This window comes from Zalophus californianus, chromosome 4 (genome assembly GCF_009762305.2).
Source record: "Zalophus californianus isolate mZalCal1 chromosome 4, mZalCal1.pri.v2, whole genome shotgun sequence".
NCBI classification, from domain to species: Eukaryota; Metazoa; Chordata; class Mammalia; order Carnivora; family Otariidae; genus Zalophus; species Zalophus californianus.
This window is the reverse complement of record NC_045598.1, coordinates 190,863,817-190,878,902: the sequence shown is the minus strand read 5'-3', so window position 1 is coordinate 190,878,902 and position 15,086 is coordinate 190,863,817. Positions and strand designations below refer to the sequence as shown.

The 15,086-nt window shown below is 49.1% G+C and overlaps 1 protein-coding gene across 3 annotated transcripts in view; it reads right to left on the bottom strand.

Annotated features, from left to right (window-relative positions):
- The window catches only part of MROH1 (maestro heat like repeat family member 1), a 66,978-nt gene extending 52,035 nt beyond the window's left edge, over positions 1-14,943 (bottom strand). For all 3 annotated transcript variants that reach the window (XM_027600614.2, XM_027600604.2, XM_027600595.2), the window contains exons 1-4: positions 14,856-14,943; positions 2,812-2,916; positions 1,331-1,463; positions 687-756 (exon numbers count right to left, since the gene is read on the bottom strand). In XM_027600614.2, the coding sequence (XP_027456415.2) occupies positions 687-708 (22 nt within the window). In that variant the 5' untranslated portion in view covers positions 709-756; positions 1,331-1,463; positions 2,812-2,916; positions 14,856-14,943. The remainder of the gene's footprint in view (positions 1-686; positions 757-1,330; positions 1,464-2,811; positions 2,917-14,855) is intronic.
- Between the last annotated feature and the right edge of the window lie 143 nt (positions 14,944-15,086).

The following is a 15,086-nucleotide window of genomic DNA, read 5'->3' as shown; positions in this document are numbered from 1 at the left end:
CTGTTTGCTGCACATCTCCTGCCCCCACTGGACCGTGGCTGCTATAAAAGGCAGGTGTTATAGGCTCAGGGCTATGTGGGAAGCTGCCCCCAGGTGGTCACCTGTCCCGTCCTGGGGACCGCCCCAGTCCCACTAACTGCCCCCAAAGACAACTCATCATCCCATTCCTGCTGGTCAGGGCCCTACACTCAGAGCCAGACCTCTCCTGCTCAGTGCCCCCTGGACAGGACCCTGCCATCCTCAGTGTGCCCGGAGCCCAGGGCATGGAACCCGCAAATAAGCACTTATAGGTCCTCAATCCTGGAGAGAGAGCTCCGTGGGGCAGCAAACTGCTGGCCCCAGCTTCAGGGACAGAGTGGACAGCCAGAGTGGCTGCTGGACTCACGTCTTGTGTAGAAAGGGGCAAAGGCACAGGGTCTCCTCTCCACAGAGCACAAAGTCCCCTGTAGCCAGCAAACACCATTCCCCATGCCACACTGAGCCTGCAGCCAAACTGTCCCCCTATGATTCAGTCGCTACAGAGACAACCACTTTGTTTTTACTGAACACAGAGAACGCATGCCCTGCAACAGTCCTTCCTTCGAGCCTCATTCACTCAATGCCAGGTGCTCCTCTGGGACCCAAACGCAGAAGCTAGGCGGTAATCCCCCCCACCGTGTCCTGCCCTCGGGGCCCCACACACTCACTCTTCACGTAGGACTCTGTCATCCTGGCTTCACCTCACCCAGTGTGAACATGGACAGCTTCTTCTCAAACCTGGAATAAGCAAAAACACAGCAGTTAAGTCATACCCCTCTTCCATTTACAGACAGTCACCGTGTTTGTATAAAACAAGATTTCAGGGGTGCCTGGGGGGCTCAGTCCGCTAAGTCTCCAACTCTTGATTTGGGCTCAGGTCATGATCTTGGGGGTCCTGGGATCAAGCCCCACATGGGGCTCCCTGCTCAGCAGGGAGTCTGCTTCAGACTCTCTCTCCCTCTGCCCCCTTGCACTTCCCCCCTCAACTCACATGCACTCTAAAAATTTTTTAAATAAAACTCATCAAAAAACTCCCAGGAATGGGGCGCCTGGGTGGCTCAGTCGATGAGTGTCTGCCTTCGGCTCGGGTCGTGATCCCAGGGTCCTGGGATTGGGCCTCACACATCAGGCTCCCTGCTCTGCGGGAAGCCTGCTTCTCCCTCCCCCACTCCCCCTGCTTGTGTTCCCTCTCTCGCTATGTCTCTCTCTGTCAAATAAATCAATAAAATCTTAAAAAAAAAAAAACAAAAACATGATTTCAGTGCCTTTTCCTGGAGGGAGCTATCTGCCACACCACGGCAGAGCCACTCACGGAGGACAGAAGGCAGCTTCCCTCAACAGCCACCAGTTCTCCTCTGCCCCACCTGGCAGCCCCACCGGGGTGATGTCAGCCCACACGGTGACCTGGGCAAGTGTGGTCACCACCTACAGCATCTTCCTTTACTCTGTAAAGAAGAGAGGGCATACATAAGGCTGACATCACCAACTGTGAGGGCATGGAAACCTGCCCCAAGGGCCAAGAATGAGGGCCTTGATCACTGCAGGCTCCAGATTCCCTGTGCTTGAGAGTTCTAGCACAGCACAGAATGAGCCTCCTCATGGCTCAGAAAGACTGGTTGGGCAGCATGGGGATCTAGGTTCCTTGCCACCAGAAACCAACCATCCAAACAGCCCATAGCATTTGAGAGGTGCAGCTTTCGGGGCACCTGGGGAGCTCAGCTGGTCTTGGTTTCGGCTTGGGTCATGGTCTGAGGGTCGTGATATCAAGCCCTGCATCCGGCTCCATGCTCAGTGGGGAATCTTCTTGAAATTCTCTCTCTCTCTCCCTCTGCCCCTCCCCTGCTCGCTCTCTCTAAAATAAATAAATCTTTAAAAAAAAAAAAGAGATGCAGCTTTCAAACACTGCATGCTTTGAAGCAGCCCTTGCAACAGATGGACCCAAGAAGAAAGTCCATCAATATGCAAGTGCCTCTACCCCTTTATCACATGGTCACGAATTCAGACCTATGTCATACTCTCCAAGGTCCTTAAGGTCAGAGGGGCCATAGGCCATCAACATGGTGGCTGACAGCCTCCTAACATGGGTGTCTTCTGTTTCCTGACGACCGCACCACCCCTTCACCGATCGCTTCCACCCTGGGTCCTCCCCTGATGACCTCTCAGACATAAAACGACAGAGACGATAAAGACGAGTTGCCATGACCTGCCCCTAACCAAGCAAGTGACACTCAGCTGGCTACGGACACACAGGAAGGAAAGAGCGAAGTGTGACATCACGGGGTGCGTGGTGGCAGAATTACAAGTGAGCGAGAAATCTAGTTCAGGAAGGCAGACTGGTCGCAAGCATGCATTCATCCCACCAAAACCTCAATGAAATGACAGAAAAGATGCAAGTTTTTATTTTATCTTATTCTTTTTAAGTTTTCTTTTTAACTAATCTCTCTACACCCAGCATGGGGCTCAAGCTCACAACCCCAAGATCAAGAGTTGCATGCAGGGCGCCTGGGTGGCTCAGTCGGTGAAGCGTCTGCCTTCGGCTCAGGTCATGGTCCCAGGGTCCTGGGATCGAGCCCCGCATCGGGCTCCCTGCTCAGCAGGAAGCCTGCTTCTCCCTCTCCCTCTGCTGCTCCCCCTGCTTGCGCTCCTTCTCTGTCAAATAAATAAATAAAAATCTTAAAAAAAAAAAGAAGAGTTGCATGCTCTACTGTCTGCACCAGCCAGGTGTCCCAAAGATGCAAGTTTTAAAAGAATAAATCCACAAGAGCACTAGAAAACAAGATAAAATTAGCAAACCAGAAATGTCCAGGAATCCCAGGCAGATAGAAAGCAGATGGAGAAGACTCTGGCTTAAAGATGCTGGCATCACCACGGTGTTTCTCCTTTCTTCCTGGAAAGCATCTAAAAGTAACAAGGAAAACAAGAAATAGAAACACACATTCCATTTGTGGCAGAGCAAGGCAAAAAACCGCAAACCCCAAAAGAATGAAGGGCTGAAAATGTCGCAGCTGTCAGCAGGTTCCAGAAAGAGCCCAAAGATACTTCTCAAAGGCGGCGGCACGTCGTCAGATAGACCCTAAACCCTGAATGCCTAGACCTGGTCTGTACCTACAAGGCAGAGCTGTCCCTGGGGCAGAGGCTTTGCTCTGTGAAAAGCCACAGCTGCCTATCTCCACTACCCAGGAAGAAGCAAGGGCTAAACCAACTCAAAATCAGCAAGTTTGGGACGCTCTTCATACGAGTGCAAAAGGCCATGTGCACCCAACTCAAACAGGAACAAAAAATAAGTAAACAAGATCAGCTCCTAGCCCAGATGGGAGTCATGGACCAACTTGCTCTCCTGAGCAGAACAACTAAAAAGGAATGGTAGCTCTGTCATCTCAGTGATGGACACATCAGGAAATGAAGGGCAGGAGCCTGTGGTCACTCCGGCTCACAGCCTGGAGGGTGCATCCAGGGGTCAGGACTCGGCGATACGCCTAAGTTGAGACAGATTGGGAGTGGTATCTTGGGAGACCCAGGTCCTGGCCGTTTGCAGACTCTAATACCGGAGAGAACTCCAGAGACCTGCAGAGGGTCCTTGGTCACTCAGCTGACTTCCTGGTCAGTGCTGGCTGGCAGAATAATGTCCCCAAAGAAGTCTATGTCCTCACCCCCAGAACCTGCGGATCTGTTACCTTCCGTGACAAAAGGGACTTAGCAGATAGAATTAAGGGTACAAGCCCTGTGCTGGGGGGATTATGTGCGTGAGACCAGCCCAAGTACGTAAGTCCTTAGATGTAGAGAACTCTTCCCAGTGGGGTCAAGGGGATGAGACGGAAGAGGAAAGAGGAGGAATCCAAAGTGTGGGAAGGGCTCAAGCCTCCACGGCTGGCTTTGAAGACAGAAGGAGGCGGCTCTGGACCACAGAGTGTGGGTGTACTCTAGAAGTCAGGTACGTCCCTTAGTTTACAGCCAGTGACCAAACAGGGACTTTGTTCCTGCAGCCACAATGAACCAAATTCTGCCAACAACCAGAAAGAGCAGGAAACAGATTCTCCCCAGAGAGCCCAGAAAAGAGCACAACCCTACTGACCCCTGGGCTTTAGCCTGGTGAGATCTACGTCAGACATCTGACCTCAAGAACTTTAGGATAACAAATATATGTTGTTTAAGCCACAAGTGTATGGTAATTTATTACAGCAGCAGAGGAAAATTAATACAAGTACCATGTTTAAGAAGAAATTACCAAAGGCCAGGGAAAGAACTACCCAAAAGGATTAGCAGAAACAATCCTCAGAACTCACAACAGGCCAGGAATGGGGCTGCTCCCAGCAGCCAGAGGGGAAAACATCACAACGCACAGAGTATTGGGAAGAACATTCAAAATGGTTTTGCCTCAATAAAAAAGTAAAATTAGGGGCACCTGGGTGGCTCAGTTGGTTAAGCGACTGCCTTCGGCTCAGGTCATGATCCTGGAGTCCCGGGATCGAGTCCCGCATCAGGCTCCCTGCTCGGCGGGGAGTCTGCTTCTCCCTCTGACCCTCTTCCCGCTCGTGCTCTCTCTCATTCTCTCTCTCTCAAATAAATAAAATCTTTAAAAAAAATTTTTTTAAATAAAAAAGTAAAATTAGCCGTAAACTAAATGCTGTTCTGGTCTCACCTAACAAAGCTAAAAGTAAGACCTGAGAAGATCAAATTGTTCCTAAGTCACTTAGCTACATCCCAGCACAAAGTTCAAGAATAATAATAAGGGGGCGCCTGGGTGGCTCAGTCGGTTGGGCGTCTGCCTTCGGCTCAGGTCATGATCCCAGGGTCCTGGGATCGAGCCCCACATCAGACTCCCTGCTCTGCTTCTTCCTCTCCCTTGTGCTTTCTCTCTTTCACACTCCAATAAATAAAATATTTTTTTAAAAAGAATGATAATAGGAACACAAAAATATCCAGCACCAACAAGGTAAACTAACAATTTCTGGCATCTAATAAAAAATTACCAGGCATGCAAAGAAGCAAAAAAAATACAACCACAAGGAGGATGAATCAATAAATATAAACTGATCCAGAAATGATGCAGAAAAATTAGTGAACAAGGACATTTAGACAATTATAACTGTGTCTCATATACTTAAACCACAAGAAAGACTGTATATGTTAACATAAAGAGGTTAAAGAAAAAGGATGGTAAGAGACAAGGCTGACAGTAGTTATAAGAAAGCTGGAGTGACTAAAAAAAAGAAAGAAAGAAAGCTGGAGTGACTGTCAATATTAGACAAAGCAGATTCCAGAGACATAACAATCCTAAACATTTATGTGCCTAATAACAGAACTTCGAAATACACAAAGCCAAAACTAATGAAAATGCAAGAAAACAGACAAATACAAATTACGGCAGAGATTTCTCTATAATTGGCGAAACAATTGTACAGATAATCAGTAAGAGTACAAAAGACCTGAACAATACTGTCAACCAACTTGACCTAAGTAGTATTTACAGAACCATTTTTTCATTAACAGTAGAATATATATTCTTTCCAAAAGCATTCTTTCCAAATGGAATATTTTTCAAGACTGACTATATTCTGGGCAGTAAAACAAATCTCAGTAAATTTAAAAGAGTTCAAGTCATACAAAGTATGTTCTCTGACTACAATGGAATTAAAAGTCAGTAAGAGAAAGCTATCTGAGAAATCCCCAAGTATTTTAAAAACTACTTAATGTGCTTCAAAATAATACATGAGGCAAAAAAGAAATCAAAAGTAAAATTAGAAAGCATTTGAAGTGAATGAAAATGAAAAATACACCAAAATTTGTGGGAAATTTATAGCACTAAATGTCTGTATTAGAAAGGAAGAATGAGGGCGCCTGGGTGGCTCAGTTGGTTAAGCGACTGCCTTCGGCTCAGGTCATGATCCTGGAGTCCCGGGATCGAGTCCCGCATCGGGCTCCCTGCTCAGAGGGGAGTCTGCTTCTCCCTCTGACCCTCTTCCCTCTCGTGCTCTCTATCTCTCATTCTCTCTCTCAAATAAATAAATAAAATCTTTAAAAAAAAAAAAAAAAGAAAGGAAGAATGATGTGATCTTCCACCTTAAGAAACTAGACACTCAGGTGTGCATGGATAGCTGAGCTGGTTAAGCATGACTCTGGATTTTGGCTCAGGTCATGATCTCAGGGTCATGGGATCAAGCCCCGCATCGGGCTCTGTGCTCAGCACAGAATCTGCTTCTCCCTCTCCCTCTGCTCCTCCCCACTCTCTCTCTCTCTCTAATAAATAAAATCTTGAAAAGAAAAGAAACTAGACACTCAAATGAAGCAAAAGACAGGAAAATAATTAAATATTAGCACATAAATCAAAGAAATAGAAAACAAGACAGAAAAAAAAAATCAGTAATACCAAAGGCTAGTTGAGAAGATCAATAAATTTGCTAACCTCTATCCTGACAGATCGGGGGGGGGGGGGTGAAAAAAGACACAAATTACCAGTATCAAGAATGAGAGGTGGGGTGCCTGGGTGGCTCAGTCGTTAAGCGACTGCCTTCGGCTCAGGTCATGATCCTGGAGTCCAGGGATCGAGTCCTGCATCGGGCTCCCTGCTCAGCGGGGAGTCTGCTTCTCCCTCTGACCCTCCTCCCTCTCATGCTCTCTATCATTCTCTTTCTCTCTCAATTAAAAAAAATGAGAGGTGATATCACTAGATTCTAGAGATATGAGAAATTAGAAATAAATTAGAAAATAAAAATACATTATGAATAACGTTATGCCAGTAAATCGAACTTTTTTTTTTTTTAAGTAAACTAAACATCTTAAAAGAAATAGACAAGTCAGGGGCACCTGGCTGGCTCAGTCAGAGGCATGTGAGACTCTTGATGTCAGGGTTGAGTCAATTATATCTCAATAAAGAACTTAAAAATAGACAAGTTCCTTAAAACACATAAACTACTAAAGCTCACGCAAGAGGAAATAGATAACCTAAACAACATAATAACTAATTAAGAAATTGAACTTGTAGTTAAAAACCTTCCCACAGAGAAAGCTCTAGGCCTAGACGGTTCCCCTGGAGAATTCTGTCAAACATTTAAGGAAGAAATAATACCAACTCTACATGAATTCTTCCAAGAAAGCTGAAAATAAGGGAATACTTCCCAACTGATTTTATGAGGCCAGCATCACTCTAATAACAAGAATAGACAAAGATATTACAAATAATGAACACCACAGGCCAATTTCCCTTGTAGACACAAATGAAAAAAAATTCCTTTTTTTTAAAGATTTATTTATTTATTTGTTTGACAGAGAGAGAGAGAGTGAGAGCAGGAACACAAGCAGGAGGAGTGGGAGAGGGAGAAGCAGGCTTCCTGCCGAGCAAGGAACCTGCTGTGGGGCTCGATCCCAGGACCCTGAGATCATGACTCGAGCCAAAGGCAGACGCTTAACAGACTGAGCCACCCAGGTGCCCCACAAATGAAAAAATTCTTAACAATATTTTATCAAATCATATACAACATGTAAAAAGAGTAATACATCATGATCAAATGGGGTTTATACAAGGTTGGTTTAGTATTTTTAAGCACCAGCCAAATGTAATTCACATTAACAGACGAAAAAAGGAAAAAACAACATACAATTGTTTCAATAAATGCAGAAAAAGCATTTGTCATAATCCAACATCAACTTGTCACAAAAATTATCAGCAAATAGAAATAAAAGGAACTTCCCCAACCTGATAAACAGCATCTAAGGGAAACCTATAGGAACATCATTCCTAAATGGTGAAAGACTAAATGCTATCCCTTTAAATTAGGGAACAAGATAAGGATGTCTGCTCTCACCACATCTATTCACTATCGTAGTAGAGGGTCTAGCCAGTGCAATAAGGCAAGAAAAAATAATAAAAGGCATTCAAATTGAAAAGAAGGAAATAAGACGGCTTTTATTCACAGGTAATATGATTGTTAATGTAGAAAATCCTACAGAATCTACAACTGGGACTAGAATCAATAAGTCGCTAGTAAGAACACAGGATGTAAAGTCAGTATTAAAAAAATCAACTGTATTGGGACAACTGGGTGGCTCAGTCGGTGAAGCGCCTGCCTTTGGCTCAGGTCATGATCCCAGGATCCTGGGATTGAGCCCCACATCAGGCTCCCTGCTCTGCAGGAAGCCTGCTTCTCCCTCTGCCTGCCGCTCCCCCTGCTTGTGCTTTCTCTGACAAATAAGTAAAATCTTTAAACAAACAACTGTATTTCTATTTGCTAACAATAAACAATCAAAAATGGAAAGTCATGGGCGCCTGGGTGGCTCAGTTGGTTAAGCGACTGCCTTCGGCTCAGGTCATGATCCTGGAGTCCCAGGATCGAGTCCCACATCGGGCTCCCTGCTCGGCAGGGAGTCTGCTTCTCCCTCTGACCCTCTTCCCTCTCGTGCTCTCTATCTCTCATTCTCTCTCTCTCAAATAAATAAATAAAATCTTAAAAAAAAAAAAAAAAAAAAAAAATGGAAAGTCATGCCATTTGCTGAGTAAAAAAATATGAAATATTTTCCCCACCCCCAAAATATGAAATATTTAAAAATAAATTTGTCAAAAGATGTGTTAGACAATACACTAAGCCTACCAAACATTGCTGATATATATTTTTTAAGATGTATTATTGGAGAGAGAGAGAGAGCACGCACACGTGAGTGGGGTGAGGGGCAGAGGGGGAGGGAGAGGGACAAGCAAACTCTGCACTGAGCATGGAGCCAGGCATTGGGCTCCACCTCGGGACCCTGAGATCACAACCTGAGGGGAAACCAAGAGTCGGGGGCTTAATTAACTGTGCCACCCAGGCGCCCCACATTGCTGAGAGATATTAAAGAAAATTTAAATAAATGGAGAGATACATTGTGCAAAGATATCAACTCTTCCCAAACTGATCTATAGATTAAATGGATTCCAGTCAAAATCCCAGTAGGCTTTTTGTAGAAACTGGACTAATTCTGGGAACCTGGGTGGCCCAGTTGGTTAGGCGACTGCCTTCAGCTCAGGTCATGGTCCTGGAGTCCCGGGATGGAGCCCCGCATCGGGCTCCCTGCTCAGCGGGGAGTCAGCTTCTCCCTCTGACCCTACCCCCCTCTCATGTGCTCTCTTTCTTGCTGTCTCACATAAATAAATAAAAATCTTAAAAAAAAAAAAAAAAGAAACGACTAATTCTACAACTCCTGTGGAAATGTAAGGACTTAGAACAGCCAAAACGATTCTGAAACAAAACAAAACAAAATTGGAGGATTTATACTACCTGACTTCAAGACTTACATGGCCAATTGATTTTCAACAAAGATACAAAGTCTCTTCAGTGGAGAAGGGATAGTCTTTTCAACAAATAGTGCTAAACATCTACATGCAATAAAACAAACTTCAGCCTATACTTCACACCACATACAAAAAATCAAAATGATTTACAGACCTAAATGTAAAAGTTAAAACTATGAACTTTCTGGGAGGAAAAAAAAAAAGGCAGAAGAAAATCTCTATGATACCAAAAGCAAAAGCTATGGGGCAGGGGCGGCGGGGAGGACTTGATAAACTGAAATTCATCAAAAAAATTCCTCTCTGAAAAAAAAATTAAAACGGTTTATTTATTTTAGAGACAGAGAGGAAGAAAGAGAGCACGAGCCAGGTGAGGGGCAGAGGGAGAGAGAAAGGGGAAGCCGACCTGCGGCCTGATCCCAAGATCCTGAGCCGAAACCAAGAGTCAGAGGCTTAACGGACTGAGCCACCCTGGCCCCCCAAAAAACTTATGCTCTTTGAATACACTGTTAAGGCAATGAAATTAATGGCACCAAGGCACACCACTCAGTAACAAACACACTATAAAATACATCAGCACCCCCCCCGCCATTGCTCCTTTCCCTACTTCTGCCCATCACACAAGGCAGTAGATGCCCTACTCCCCCGCCGGGGTCCTATCCCTGATGGCTGGTTCACTTGGCCACTTCCACGCCTCCCCCATGCTCAGAGTGCTGATTTTGCCAACACTGATCCTAGCATGATGCCACACTGCTGCTTACCCCTCCTCCTGCTGCCCACAGAACCTAACACCTCCGATGTGGGCTGTCCCGACCTAGACCTGAACCCCTCACTGCTTCTCTCTCACCCCTTTACATTCCAGGTGTCCCGGCCACACCTGAAAACCTCAGGCCACGGGCTGGACTCTCGGCACCTCCGCTTCTGCCTGTCCTCCGCAAGCATGCCCCGCGCTGGCCTCTCTACCACGGGGACTCCTGCTCCCTCCTCAACGGCCAATTCCCGTTACCTCGCCCAGGACACTCCCAACCTTCCAGCAAGGGATCCAATATTCCCACAACCCTTTGTTCATATGATGAATATGGGATCAGTACAAAATATTAACAGTTGCATGCTCCAGTCCGCCTGCCTTCTCCAGTGCACTGCAAGGGAAAAAGTTTTGATTTTTATCCTTAGTGTGCACAGCATTTTTAAAAAACTGTTCAGGGGCACCTGGGTGGCTCAGTCAGTTGAGTGTCCGACTTTGGTTTCAGCTCAGGTCATGGTCTCATGAGTCGTGGGATCAAGCTCCAAGCTCAGCGGGGAGTCTGCTGTAAGATTCTCATGGTATGTCCCTCCCCCCGACTCGCTTGCTCGTGCTCTCTAAAATAAATGAGTATTTTCTGGGTGCCTGGGTGGCTCAGTCATTGGGCGTCTGCCTTCAGCTCAGGTCATGGTCCCAGGGTCCTGGGCTCGAGCCCCGCATCGGGCTCCCTGCTCCACGGGAAGCCTGCTTCTCCCTCTCCCACTCCCCCTGCTTGTGTTCCCTCTCTCGCTGTGTCTCTCTCTGTCAAATAAATAAATAAAATCTTTAAAAAATAATAAAATAAAATAAAATATTTTTAAAAAAGGAATAAAGGAATAAAAGGAGGAAGGAACAAAATCAAAATCCTCCCATATGACTCAATGTTGTAAAGCTCAATTTTCCTGAATCTACAAGTATATGAATCAGGATATTGGAGGGTATTTGATGAAATGGTCCAAAATTCAATTGGAGGATTAATGTCCAAGAATAGCCAATTAAAAAAAAAAAAGAATAGCCAGTTAAATTTTTAAAAGTGTATTAAGAGGAAGAACTGTCCTATATTATGTTAAAGTGTATTAAATCAATGGAAGTATATACAAAGTCCAGAAATGAACACCAAGAAGGAAGAAAAGATATTACACAAGAAAGACAGAGTTTTAAATCATACGGATTAGTCAATAAATAATGTTGAAACAGCGAGTTAAACACTCAGGGAAAGCACCAGCCTCCCCACACGTCTCCTCACCCCAACATGAACTCCAGATGCACATAAGAGTTAAATGGAAAGATGAACGCAAAAGTCCGAGTAGAAAGCACAGCTAAATCTTTTACAGTCTTGAAGTAGGAAAGGATGTCGTAAGCAGACGCAAAACCCAGACATGTTAACAAACACTGTTCAGTTTGACTATTAAAAACTGTTAAGTTTCTGAGTCAAAAACATATGTAAACTTGAAAACCGTAACCATACTTACACCAATGCACACGACCCTACGTGCTCACACACCTCATCCGACCAGCAGAGCACAAGGTCAGTGAGAGACAAAGTAGGAGGAGTCATTCATAAGAGACACACCAAGAGGTTCCGCCTGTGCCACAAGGAAAGGCTTGGCGGGCGGCCCGGCGCCTAGCGCGCTCCGCGGTCCGCCAGCAGCAGACGTCCCCGGTGCGGTGGGCATCACGTGGTAAGGACAGTCTGCAGAGCCCGCAGAGCACCGGCCGCAAGCCCAAACGGTCGCACCCGTGATGGATCACCCACGTTTTGAAACCCTCACACGACGCACAGAGATGTTAGAAAAAACACAAATACCACAGGGCTCTGGTCAGACGCTAAAAAGCAACCACCAGAAGAAAGCGGTGGGCAGGTGAGTGCGTAGAAACTACAGTGGAAAGAGCAGAGCCTGACCGTCCGTAGAAACTACAGTGGAAAGAGCAGAGCCTGACCGTCCGTAGAAACTACAGTGGAAAGAGCAGAGCCTGACCGTCCTAGAAACTACAGTGGAAAGAGCAGAGCCTGACCGTCCATAGAAACTACAGTGGAAAGAGCAGAGCCTGACCGTCCAGTGGGAAAGCAAAGAGTGCACAGCTGAGCAAGACCACTGCGGAAGGTCCCCGCCCCAGGCCGGATGGTCCGTGTGCGGACGCTGGACACAGATAGCCGCAGACCCTGCTCTCTACGGACACAGACAAACGTGAGGAGGTCGCTGATGGCAAACCGGGACGAATGCTCCACAGGGGAAGGGGGTGCAAACAAGAAGGGTCTGGGCCTGGAAGGCACCCTGCATCTTGCAGGAAGCGTGTGCTGAGCACTGCCTGCCCGGCCACTACCTTAGAGGCACCGTCTCTTTTAATACACAGAGCCAAGCAGGTCTGAGAGAAACCCATCACTAGTGAGCAGCTACTTAACAGTAGGGCAGGACTCACCCAGGACCAGCTCCCACGGGCTCCACTCTACGCCCGTGCTGTGACGCAGAGTAGCACAGGTCGTGGAGACAGGGCCAAGCAGGTCTCCCTGCCGGCGTCCCACACATCATAGCTGAGTGAAGAAGCGGCTTCCTCCTCATTCACCTCAACTAAGCAGTCATTCCACCACATATGCTAAGTCGACCAGGCCCCGTCTAAGCCCCCAGGGTCCAAGCCCTTGGCTTGAAGGACGCCCATGTGTATTACGGCTGCTACATGACATGGCAGAGGATAACAGAGGTGCTGGGCCAACTGCACCAAGCCCAAAGCGGGTCAGAAGGAGGCATGGGAGGCGAGGAGGCCATGGACACCACTGGCCAGAGGCAGCCATGAGCCTGTCTGAGGGTCAGGCCCCCATGTGGGGACATGGGAATGACCCAGCCCTGCAGCAGGCCCCTGGACTTTCCCTTCTAGCACAGGAGCCAGAGAACAATCAATTTCCAGAGTCACCAACAAGAACCTGGGCTGGTGACCCAGAAAAGGCAGTCCAACAGCACATTGCTCACAGTACCTTGGGAGCACTGTTTCTCAACATAAGCCACGCTGAGCTGTGTCACTGGGTTCGCATGTAAACCCCCAAAGCCAGGTGGCCCTTCAGCTCAGCAAAGTAAGCACATTCCTCATAACTCCAGCAGCCAGTATACCCTGAGCACTGGCCAGGAGCCCACAAGAGCCACAGGAGCTTTCCTGGACCAACCTCAAGGAGATCAAATAATTCAGCTCATTGAAGAGGGAGATCTGGAGCAGCTGATCACATACTAGCCACAACCTGACTGTTCAGCTGGGCCTCAGTGGACCCTGGGTCTGAAAACTAAGTGCAGACACAGGCTTCCAAGCACATGGGACTAGCGGTGAATGCGAGCAAGCACCAGCCCCACAGGCTCCACCTCTGATCCACTGATGTCCCTCAGCAGGCAGCAAACAGCCCTGGGGAGGGAGAAACAGTGAGATGCAGGTCTGAACAAGCCACAGCAACCTGAATATTGGTTTCAAGGTAACCAAGGGAGCTCAACTCAGGTCATTCCACTCTGACACCACAGAGAGACCAGAGACACCTGCTCACTTGAACCACAACAGCCTGGGGCCTGGAAATAAAGATCCTGCAGCAGCATCCCTAGACCCCTTGGGTGCCAGGACTATAGGCGTGAGATGTAGCCGCATCACAATCAAGCCACTACTGAAGTGTCCTACCACTGACGAGTCCCACGGGGGTCTCCTGGGGCCCAGAGCCTGCTGAGTATCTCCCTCTGAACCACTCAAACCCAACAGCTCTAATACTCAACTCACCGTCTTCCCCCCTGACCTTCTCTCCTGGCCCCCAACTCATCTGCCTCTTTTCCTGTGTCCATCATGCACTGGGCCATCTGGGTCAGGAATCAGCATCTCCCGCCGCCCTGTTCCTCCGTCTCCCTCCCCACACCCGATGGCGGACTGACTGACCCTCTTCTGCTCCACCCCTCCCACCACCCCTGTCCAAAGTAGTCCCTGCCTCCAAGACTGTCCCCTCAGAGGCAGCCTCCACCCCAACCCCACCTGTTGCCCCACCAGACAGCCACTCCAGCTGACAGCCCCACGCAAGGCCAGTCGTCTGGCTTCCCCCACCAGGCCCGCTGCCCGCGCCGCACCCCTCTGACTCACTTCGCCGCACTCGCGCGGGCCCGCCCCGCGCCCACCACCACGAGGTCTGCGAGTGTGTAGCTCGGACCGGCCCGCTACCACAGAGCCCTCTCTCCGGGCCCTAACGCTGCACTGCCGCTGTGCTGGCGCCGCAGGGAACCCGGAAACCCAACAGTCGGGCCTCGGGGCCCAGCGACTGGGGGCCGGCCCGGCCCAGCACCACCTAGCTCTCACCTTGATTGCCTCCGGCCCTGCCAGCTTCACGACCTGCCCTCTATGACCCATAATCCGCGTGACTTTTGCACAAAACTACTCCCTGCTCCGGACCGCCTCCTTCAGTGTCAGAAAGACAACGGGAAGGACCCTCTCGGAGCTCAGGCTCCGGCTTCCCTAGAGGACAGCCCGGCACCCCCCCACCCCCCCCCCCGGCGTGGGGAAGAAGGGGAGCGGCCAGCTCCGGGCCCTTCCGGGCTGTGACGCGGCACGCTCGGCTCCTCGGCCGCGCCGGGCGCACCTGAGCCCCGGCAGGGGGGCGGGCTCGGCTCCACGACGCCCGGGACCCTCCTCGCGCCTCGCCCGCTGACCTTGGGAAGGCCCTCCCGACTCGGCCTGCCACGCAGCCCCGGACGACGGGGCGGCCCCCCAGACTCTCCGGCCCAGGCTCCCCCGAGGGGCACCTCTCCGAGCGAGCGCCGCCGGTCAGCCCGGTCCCCGGTTTACCTGAGCAGCTGCCGCCGCGGCTCGGGCACCGCCCTCCCACCCAGCACCGGCCCGGAGTGGGCGGGGCCACACGCCGAGCCCGCCCCCGCCCCCTCCACCAACCGCGGCACGGCGCGCGGCAGCTAGGCCCCCGCCCCCACACGATCTCTGCATTCATTGGCCGGAGACGCGTCCCTCTCCCTCCCTCTCTCCACCCCGCCCACCGAGCCCCAGCAAGCGGGAGTGCGCAAA